This window comes from Setaria viridis, chromosome 6 (genome assembly GCF_005286985.2).
Source record: "Setaria viridis chromosome 6, Setaria_viridis_v4.0, whole genome shotgun sequence".
Classification (NCBI taxonomy): domain Eukaryota; kingdom Viridiplantae; phylum Streptophyta; class Magnoliopsida; order Poales; family Poaceae; genus Setaria; species Setaria viridis.
Window position 1 is genome coordinate 10197667 of NC_048268.2, and position 10824 is coordinate 10208490.

General features: G+C 50.5%; 1 protein-coding gene across 1 annotated transcript; it reads left to right on the plus strand.

Moving 5' to 3' along the window:
* Positions 1-2507: 2507 nt before the first annotated feature.
* Positions 2508-4522, plus strand: LOC117861273 (desmethyl-deoxy-podophyllotoxin synthase). Its single transcript, XM_034744802.2, has 2 exons — positions 2508-3481; positions 3568-4522. The coding sequence occupies exons 1-2, from the start codon at positions 2603-2605 to the stop codon at positions 4189-4191; spliced, it is 1503 nt and encodes a 500-aa protein (XP_034600693.1). The 5' UTR covers positions 2508-2602; the 3' UTR covers positions 4192-4522.
* Positions 4523-10824: the final 6302 nt, after the last annotated feature.

Consider the following 10824-nt stretch of genomic DNA (forward strand, 5'->3'; position numbering starts at 1 on the left):
GGAGCAAGCTGCGGGGTGACTTGGAGGAACTGAGAAGGAACTGGGAGAAGAACTCTTCAAGAACTGGGTGGGTGGCGCTAGGAGCTTGAGCAGGGAGCTAGAGGAAACTAAGGGCAACAAAGGCGGAGGGAACTCCGGCGACGGGGGCATTCCTTTTATAGCTGCTGGAGCAGAGGAACGGAAACGTCGCGGAGAGAGAGAAGGGAAGCGGTGCGAAGGCCGGGGAGAAGCAATGGAGTGCTCTGCCGTGGCGGCGATTGAGCAAACCCGGCGGTGCTGCAGAACTCTGGGGGTGACGCCAGCGATCATTGCGCTACTCCGTCAGGGCGGCGTAGGCGCAGGTAGACCGGTGGTTGAGATTTGGCGGAGAGCGGGCGTCGTCGTGCGGGAGAGGTGATAGAAGTGACCGGTTAAGCGGCGCTAGGATCGAGGGCGCACAGGTGGGAGAACAAGCGGACGCGGCGCGGGGGAGAGCGCGGAACAACAGATTGTCGGGGGCGTCTGACAGAGCGGGGAAAAGGAACTGTCGCGGCCGCGGTCGGGGTTGGCGGTGGGGGAATCGTCGTGTAGCGATGACCGGGCGGCGCAACTGTTGTTGAAAAGGACGGAAAAGACGGGCGACATCGGTCTCCGGGGCCGGGATCTGGTATCGTGATGATGGGCGCGGGAGACGAGGGTCTGCAGAAAGGAGTGCAGAGGGCTTCCGCTGCCATTGGGGAAAAGGGCGCGGGAACCCACTCGGTCGCTTGCCAGAGACAAAACTGAGCGGTGGCGTCGGAGAAGACGAGCCACGCGGCAGGAAAGCTCTGAGGCGGCCATGCAACTCGAGCGTGGCTGATGCGGGGATCTGGAAAAAGGATCTCACGGGTCCACCGGGGAAAAGATCGGACGGGTGAGGAAGATTAGCAGGATCCGACGAAGGGCTGAACTCGCCAGGGTCGGGAAAGGAACGAAGCGGTAGGGGTCGGACCTCAGGGGTTGGAACTGGCGGAAGACTGAGCACTTAGGTGCGGTCAACAGAGCAACTGACTGAGGTTAAGGGCTGAGATCAAACCTAACTGGAAAAGGTTAGGGGTTGGTCGTTACACTACCTCCATTGCGAGGCACGCGTAAGCCGAGGGTACGACTGCCGCGGCCCCGGGGTGCTCCTTCTCCCCGAAGCATCTCGGAGTAGGAGTTGTGGTCGGAGAAATCTTCGGCCTGGGAGTTCAGATCCAGGGCTTGCAAGCCCTCACGTGGACCTCCAGAAGATTCCGCCTGCGAGAAGAAGTCGAAGCCGCCAGCGGGGAAAGGTGGATCCGCGTGGGAGAAAAGCTCTTGCAATCCATCGTCGTCGTGCCCGTCCATGAGCCCCAGGGAAGAGTTCAGGGCAATGCGACGCACTCCTAGCAGCGTGGATGCCGTGGATCTGGGACGCGGTAGGGAGGAAATGAAGAAGGGCGGGAGGGGAGTTCCTGGAGGCGGGGTGGGGATGGTGGCGGGGGGGGGGGGGAGAAATGGATTGGGAGGGGAAGGCGACGGGAGGGAGATAACGGATAGAGGGGATGGCGGGAGGGGATGAACCGTGGGTGGGATGGATGGGCGGCGGGATGGATGGGCGGCGGGAGGAGATGGCGGCGGGCGCGGAGGAAGTGATGCGGGAGGGAGGGTGGGGAACAGATGCGGGAGGGGAAGGAGTGGGGGACAGATGCGGGAGGGAGGACGCGCTGGCGGCGGGTAGGAGAGAGAGAGGGGGGGCAACCAGGGAATAAGTGGGGAGGGGGATCACTTTTAACACCTTTAGCAAATTTTAACACCCCCTCCATGTGTTTATGAAAAGAGAGGTGTTAAATTTTAACACTAACACAAGTGTTTGGCAGTCATTTTGTTAAAAATGTGTTAAATGGGGGTGTTAAACTTTAGCACCCCTTCCTAAACAGGCCCGAAGTAGTACTGAACACACATTATTATTGAATTAATGTTTGAACTTCGTAGTCTAATTGAACTTCAACCCTATAAAACAACCATGCACATAAAGTGATGATCAAATATGCTCGAAGATGCAATTTACATCAATAAGTACTTCCAGTTGGTCACTTGGTCCTATGATTTCAAATGGCTCCCAAAGTAGTAGTGTAGTACTATGGTGGAAGGATGCAAAGCAATCAGAAGAAACGACACATTGACAGCGCTACTCTAGACGTTGGGTAATGGGTACAGACAACATCAGGGACGCTGGATTGCATCAACGAGCACACGGACATAGATCGGATGAAGGGGACGAGCACCTGACCTCCGCAGCACTATGGCGCTCGACGTTGTGCCACATGCATGAGCAAGGACGGGCATGGTGATCTGCCACATGCATGCGCTCGACGTCCGTGGACGTGGTGCATGCGCTGAGGTTATTGGCCGATGGTTGCTTGATTGGCTACGCTAATGATGTGTTTCAACCTCTCAATAAGGTAACGATAATGTAGAAAATTAGCACTAATGAGATCGATAGATCAGACAAAGACCAAATCATTACCTTATTGTTGCAGAACAGGTCCAGCCGTCCAGGCAACAGGCAAAGACATTCGGCTAAAAGAATTGAAACTCTGAAGCCAACAAGCAGATCACCATGGTTGAGCTTCCGCTCTCTGTCCTCTTCCTTCCTTTGCTCATCGCGATCCCGTTCCTCTTCTTCCACCGTTCGGCGCGCGCACATGCCAGCGGCAGGCTCCCTCCGTCGCCATGGGCGCTCCCGGTCATCGGCCACATCCACCACCTCGCCGGCGCGCTCCCGCACCGCGCGATGCGCGACCTCGCGCGGCGCCACGGGCCGCTGATGCTGCTCCGGCTCGGCGAGGTGCGCGTCGTCGTGGCCTCCTCGGCCGACGCGGCACGCGAGGTCACGAGGACCCACGACCTGGCCTTCGCGACGCGGCACCTGAGCCGGACGGGCAGGGTCCTGGTCGGCGAGGGCGGCTCCGGCATCATCTTCGCGCCCTACGGCGACGAGTGGCGGCAGCTCCGCCGGATCTGCACCACGGAGCTCTTCTGCGCGCGCCGCGTCCGGTCGTTCAGGGCCGTGCGCGAGGAGGAGGTCCACCGGCTCCTCTGCTCCGTGGCTGCGTCGGCCTCGCCGGTGGACCTCAGCGAGCGCATGTCGGCGTACGTGGCCGACGCGGCGGTGCGCGCCATCATCGGCAGCCGGTTCAGAGACAGAGACACGTTCCTGCGGCTGCTGGAGCGTCGGGTCAAGATCATGCCGGCGAGTAGTTTGCCAGACCTCTTCCCCTCGTCGCGTCTGGCGATGTTCATCAGCCCGACACCGCGCTTGATGATGCGCGAACGCGAGAAAATGATGGCCTTCATCGACACCATCATCCAGGACCACCAAGACAACAGAGCCGCCGGCGTTGACGAGGAGGATTTGCTGGACGTGCTCTTGAGGATACAGAGGGAGGACGAGCTGGATCCACCTCTCACCACTGAGAACATCAAGAACGTGATAATCGTAAGATTTCTCGCAAAGGAATTTTTTTAGAAGTTCTGCAAACTTTGTGCAGATAACAGATCACTTACGTTCTGTGATTCCTACAGGATATCTTCGCAGCGAGCAGCGAGACATCTGCCACGACGCTGTCCTGGATCATGGCGGAGCTCATGCGGAACCCGAGAGTGATGAGAAAGGCGCAGGACGAGGTGCGGCGAGTCCTCGACGGGGAGGAGAGTGTCACAGAGGATAGCCTCAGTGATCTGCGTTACCTCCCACTGGTCATCAAGGAGGCGCTCCGGCTGCACCCTCCGGCGACGCTGCTAATTCCACGGGAGTGCCGGAGCCCATGCCAGGTCCTCGGCTTCAACGTCCCAGCTGGAGCGATGGTGCTCGTGAACGCGTGGGCGATTGGCAGGGACCCGAGCAATTGGGACGCGCCGGAGGAGTTCATGCCGGAGCGGTTCGAGAACAACGACGTCGACTTCAAAGGGACGGACTTCGAGTTCATCCCGTTTGGTGCAGGAAGACGGATGTGTCCGGGCATAGGGTTTGGCCTGGCGAGCATGGACCTCGCGCTCGCCTCTCTCCTATACCACTTCGATTGGAAGCTGCCGGACGGGATGGAGCCCGGCGAGCTGGACATGACGGAGGCGCTGGGGATCACGACCCGCCGCCTCTCCCACCTCATGCTCATCCCCACGGTCCGCGTGCCGTTGCGCGGGGAATAGAATTTCCCTTGCGACCCTTGTGATCCTGTGCTAGAATTTCTTAGTAGCTTGATGGTCCTAGCTTGATGACCCTTGTGATCTTTGATTAGTGCCCAAGCTGGCCCTGTGTTGTGATGAATTGATTACCTGCTCCAAATTATCTTTGGAACGGGCTACACGTAGAAGTATGTGGTTATTGTACCATTTTTTTTAGATAATTGACTACGTGAAGTCCACTCTGGAGCGTCTGTAATCTTTAGTGCATATGCATATTTATTGTCTAAGTGTAATCTTTATATGTATCTTTAGTGATCGTTATGAATGTTGAATGGTGTAATTTTCATGTGCATTATTTCAATCCATTATGAAGGTTGATTGGTGTAAATTATGAATATTGATCAAGTTTTTTATCTAATATGAAGAGCTATATCCATTTATCACGTAATAATTTATTTATCTAATAATTTTTTGCAAAGCCTAAATATTATCACGTGATCACATGCGTAATCACGTTGTGATGAATTGATTACCAACTTCAAATTATCTTTCGAACGGGCTACACGTAGAAATATATGGTTACTGGTTACAACTTAGAATCGAACGGTTAAAAATCATATGGATGGAAGCTCATTAACGCATCTAATATTTACATGCATAGTTTTACTTCCATGGTACACAAAGCGATTAAAATAAATGCACAACAGATTCTTGAAAAAAGAAAAACGATACACAAGTGATGATATAGCTAGGGAGCATTTTCACAACGTATATACGAATACCTGCACAAGGAAATTTATATTCTGAACAACAGGTGCACAAGTGATGATATGGGGAGCATTTTTAGATGGTATATGGCACATGCAAGTAGAACTACAACCTAGATACGAGCAAAAGAGGCCCGGACCAGTCCCACCCGACAGCCCGACACTACATTTAGCCATTATTTAGAGCTAGGCTTGACACTAAGAGTCTGTTTGGCATGGTTCCACTTCAGAACTCCAGCAACTCTAGAAAAAATCCAGCCAAACACCCCAACTCCAAAACTCTTTGGAGCCAAACACCCCAGCTGTAGTGCAAATAGGGGTGGAGTTTTGGAGCACCTCTTTTGCTGCTCCAGAACCACCTCTTCTGAATTTCCTCGTGGAGTTGGTGGGTAATTACCCACCAATACCACTGATTAAAAAATAATGTTCATTCTTTTCCTTCGAGACTCCCTTGTGCCTCTATTTCCTCCGTCCCGCGCCTCTTCTGTTTCCTCCATCCCGACTCCTCTTTCTCCCGAGCACGGCAACTGCTAGGTTTCGGCCGCCGCCACCCCGACCGACAGCCGCCGTCGACCCCCGCTGCTGGCCGCTTTGCCCCGCCCAGTCGCCTAGCCCCGCCAACCATCACGTGCCGTACGAGCCCTTCCCTCACGCCACCGGCCGTCGTGGCCCCTCCCTCCCCGTCGGCCGCACCGCCATGGCCCTCCTATCCTGCGCGAGCTAGCTGCCGCGCTCCTCATGTGGCTCCACCACTGCGCCAGCGTCGACGCTGTCCCCCACGTGGCCGCGCTCATCCGCACCCCCGCCACTGCCGAGGCCTGCGCCGTCTTCCTCCACGGCGCCCTACCGGTGCCGCCGCTCCTCCTCTCGCGCCTGTGCTGCGAGGCTAATATCGATGATGGCGGTAGCGGGCACCCCCGCAGCTAGCCGTGGTGACTCCTCACGCCCTGCGATCAGGCGGCGGCGTCAGCCGAAGCCGCGCGGCGCGGCATTGCGGAGGTCCTGGGCGGCGTAGGGATGCTGTTGTTCAATCAATGGGGCGTAGGTTCTGAGGAAGAAGAAGATGGGATAGAGAGGATGACAAGTGGGACCTGAATTGGAGGGCAACAATGGCAATCCACACTGAAATCGGTCTTTTTTGGAGCTGAGAACACCCATCTAGCCAAGCACCCCATTTTAGTTCTAGAGTTCTGGAGTGGAGCTGGCTCCACCTGGAGTTTTGGAATGGAGCAGCTCCACCCAAAGCTGGAGTCATGCCAAACAAGGCCTAATTTTGCCCAAAAAATTAGGCCATCCTGAACCTGGTCGGAAACATTAAAATGAATTATTTTCATTAAAACAGTGGGGGGGGCATCTGAACTTGGCTTGTTTAATTTTGCAGACCCAATATGGGTCGGGCTTAGGCGTTTATTTTAGTCCCAGAAAAAATATCATATTTTTCTGCCGTTCAATTTATAAAATTGCTTTAGATCTACTTACATATTCCTAACACCATTCGTGGGATGTATCGTTCCGGTCGATGTCTACATAGACATGATAGATGCAAAGGCACTATGGGATGCTTTGGTTACAAAGTATGGTGCAACGGATGCAGACAGTGAACTGTACCTCATACATGACTATAAGATGGTGAACAACCGTTCTGTTGTAGAGCATGTGCATGAGGTGCAATGTATTGTTGAATAAAGGGAAAAACAAGGCCATTAAGACTACCAAGAAGAAGAAGATGAACAAAGCCGAGTTGTCTTACTATACCTGTGGCGAGTTGGAACATCTCTCAAAAGATTGTCTAGATCAACCGGCCGATCAGGCTGATGTGGTCCTGACACCAGTAGCGATGATAGTGCGGAAAAATAAATAATGATGACTAAATTATCGGCTATGAAGCCGATTCCAGCATCTTGACGAGTGTGAGTGGCTCATCGGCTATCCAAGCCGATTTGATAATGGAGCATAAAAGCTATCAGCTAGAAAGTTGACAAGAAACAGAGGCTAACGGTCAACTGCTTGATATAAACAAATCTATGACTCATCAAATCTTCCCTATTATCCTTAACAGTGGGGTTCGATCGGGTCGATGGCCGCCATAATAAGGATAACAGATTAAACCTTCAAAGTAAACAAATCTATCTATACTTCAACAGAACCATGAAAACATGCCATGGGCATTAAAGCACGTGCAATCGGCTAAACAGCCGATGCAGGCTATCAGCTAGAGAGCCGATACGAATAACTGTGATTCTACCACATCTAGCAAGAGATCAAACGATGCAGCCTTACAAGATATGATAAAACCGATAACTGGTGAATACCATAGATCGAGATAGAAGTGATGTGCTATAAGTCAAAGATCCAAGATACTCGATAACTTATAGGTAAGAACTAGATCCAACAACAGCGATGCGCTCGGAAGTTGAAGTCTATGATACCTGATAACTAGTAGATGAAACTAGACGAAACCACAGCGATGCGCCCAGTGGTTAAAGCTTAGAACACCTGGTGATGGGAACTTGTAGCTTGCCGGAGATCGAAGTTGATGCAGCCCAGCTTACTAGAAGGAACTCATCGAAAAGAAAAATCTACATTACTCCTACTCCTAATGCGATGGCGTGAAGCTGAAAAGGTAGATGTGTTGTATTGATCGAGAGATGAAAATTACAATAGCCAGGGGTACATATTTATACCTTGGACCAATATAATGACTCATGGCTGAGCCGTACACAAACTTGCCTAATACTAAATATGTAAACAAAATGAAATATTAAGGTATATGGACTCTAATTTCCTTTCTATAGAATAGCACCTTCTCCAATCCCTCCGTACCAAGACAGATCCACCTGCGTGATTAATCTCGACTTTTGGTCAGCCGATTGTCCCCTGGTCGGCTATTGAATTGCCAGCTCCCTTCGTATGTCTGACTGTTTAGGAGGCCGATGAACTTTCGTTGATGAATTCTTTGTTATCGGCTCAACCATTAATTATTTGCTGGCAGTAACTCAAACTGCCTTCAACCATTAATGAAAGGTTCCGCTGGATAATGTTCGTCTCCTTTCTCACTCCTGCAACGAAACACTGATGCAACCCGACATCTGCATGTGCACTTGCATGTGCCTCAATGACGGCATGCTGCTGCCCACGGAGCCGATATGCAAAACAGTCCTGTTCCGCCTCCCTTTCGATGCTAGCGCAGCCTCCGTGGGAATACCAGCTGCGGCGTAGATGCTTCGCGACCTCTTTCGATCTCTCAGCGATCGGACATTGCAGCTCCGATGCCGAGAACGACGTGCCAGCCGAGGTGAAGCATGCTGGTCAAGATATTATCGGGCATCCCCAGAATCGAGACTCTCCTATCGGCTGTTTGCATTGTAAAGGGAAAAATCAATGAAGCCCTTGTTTACTTTCCACAAAACTCCCAACTTTGACACTATGCAAAAAGAAAATTTCCCATCACATCAAACTTGCGGTACATGCATGGAGTACTAAATGTAAACGAAATCAAAAACTAATTGCACAGTTTTGTTGTACTTTGCGAGATGAATCTTTTGAGCCTAATTAGTCAATATTTGGACAATAATTCACAAATACAAACGAAACACTACAGTGTCGCATTTATGACAAAATGCCAATTTGGCACCTCCCAACTTCCCAAGTAAACAAGGGCGAAGTAACATCTTGTCAGCCGATAAAACCAACCAGCTTTCCAGGAGCCGATGATTAGTGCTAGCGACGCATGAAAAATTGTCTTCATGCTCCAATCCAGCGTCCCACCGGCCGATGTCCGCATCATCGTAGACGCATTATTTGTACATCATCGGCTTGGCTGGCACTAGAAGCCAACGCATTGTGTCCTGTCGGCTCCACTCCAGTCAATAAAACATCAGCCGATAGGCGCATCAACCGATAGTACAATCATATGCATGCACGGTCCAATTTTAGCCGACGGTAGAAATACGGCTATTTGATTATGCCCAAAAAGTAATAACCGACTAAAGAATTCAATACTTATTCTATTGGCTGTCTTTGTTAGGCTTTTCCTTGACATCGGCCAAGAGACATATACACCCTTGTATTAAGAGTAATCCTGACTTAACTCTTTGCTGTAGACCAAGCTTATCCTTTTAAATAAAGAGGTTCATGGCCGATTTTTGGTTTTCCTCTCTACTTTGTTTCTTGGACAACAAAATAACCATGTGTCCATGCACACCAGTGATTGGCAAAGTACAGAAATAAATACATTGCCCCCCTGCTTTTCTTCCGTGGTCAGCAACAGAGCCTCCATGGGTTAATGATAAACTGAGATCCGTTGCATTGGCCTCATCCATCGGCTCCATTAGGAAATAGCAATCGGTTCTTCCTCTGTTCCTTCCATCGGCTGTCCATGTACTTATAACAGGAGGGTACATAGCCGATGGAGACTCCGGTTGAACAATATCGGCAGCAAGGTTAAAAACTATGAGCCGGCAGTCGCAGCAGTAGTTGAGTCCAACAATCTTTTGTTATTGTTAGCTTTTCCAATTGCCGATCAATAACGTGTAGCTCTCCAATTGCCGACGGAATATTATAATCATCACTAGCAGCTACCCAGTATTTTATCATCCAATTGATTTGCCGATGCCCTCTATAAGTATGGATTTCTTCTTCTTTACTGTCATTGGCTCCCAACTTATACATCGACTGGGTCATCGGCTGAGTTCTTATGGCAGCTCCAGTTATATTTGAAGATCGACTGGAGCACTTTGTGAGCATCAGAAGCTTCATTTAGTTATTCTCCTGTGCGGGCCTCTTCTCTTCATTGGCTCAACTCTGTCACTAGTAGCCGATGCATGAAACAGATCGTGCAAATATTGTGAGGGAATCCATCCGTCAGCAATCATTTAATAATTGTATTCATATAGGTTGGACATTAATCTTGCTGCCCAGATTTTTAAATAAACATCCATCAGCTAAGACGCACCAAAGGACTTCATCGGCTCCTTTTCATCCATTGGCTGTATAAAATAACTCCATCGACTCAAGAGTTGTTTCAGCCATCGCCATCGGCCATCAGAAAAGCTATGCTTCTAAAATCTTCTGGGCCGGCTGGCACGCGGCCCCGGTTGTACGGGAATGAATCTGTTCAGAGCTCGTATACGCGCACCTGGATCGGCGTTGAGAAAAATACATGAATACTTGTGTGGCTAATTGAGCTCTTGATCACGTATTAACCTTGCCGCACGTACATCTTAGGAAATGAGAGTTCCCAAGTCTTTAGAATCATCACGCCGGCTGCCTCGCAAGCCCGGCCATACGTGAGTACGCGTTGTAGAGAACTTTAAATATGTGCACGCTGGCCTCGTATCCGTATATGGGCGCTATGCATGTAGCGGCCACCGTCCATCGGTTTGATCGAGTTACTTAATTCAATAGCCATCTCTGTCATCTTGAAGCTAAACTGGTCCAATAACATTCATTGAGGGCCATCGGCTTCAAATTGCAAATAGCCGATAAGAGTTTTCCATTGATGATGAAAAAACGTAATCGGCACTCTCACGGCCGATTATCAATTCAATCATTGAATGCCCCTGTTATACAGTATTGAACTTACTGCGACTCTTCCAACTAGCATCTTAACCATCAGCTTCCATCGGCAACGAGGAATGATAGTATTGGTGTTGTGTAAGTCTCCTCCATAACAAATTTGGCATCAGATTCATCTGAATAGCACATAGCCGATAAATATATCTCATCGGCTTTCAGAAACAATGTCCCGAGACAGTATAATGATAGGATCATGCCGCATCTTGATCATCTTTAGATTTTATGATCAGTCCCACCGGGCGTGCCAAAATGTGTTGACGCAAAATACTGATGGTGGTAGACCCTGCATCAGCACATGAGGATCTGGGAGATC

What these genes read in the sequence shown, in the direction of transcription:
- LOC117861273 (XM_034744802.2), top strand. Translation starts at nt 2,603, where the DNA reads ATGGTTGAGCTTCCGCTCTCTGTCCTCTTCCTTCCTTTGCTCATCGCG. An exon ending in ACATCAAGAACGTGATAATC is followed by an intron (nt 3,482 to 3,567) that starts GTAAGATTTCTC and finishes TGATTCCTACAG; the next exon opens with GATATCTTCGCAGCGAGCAG.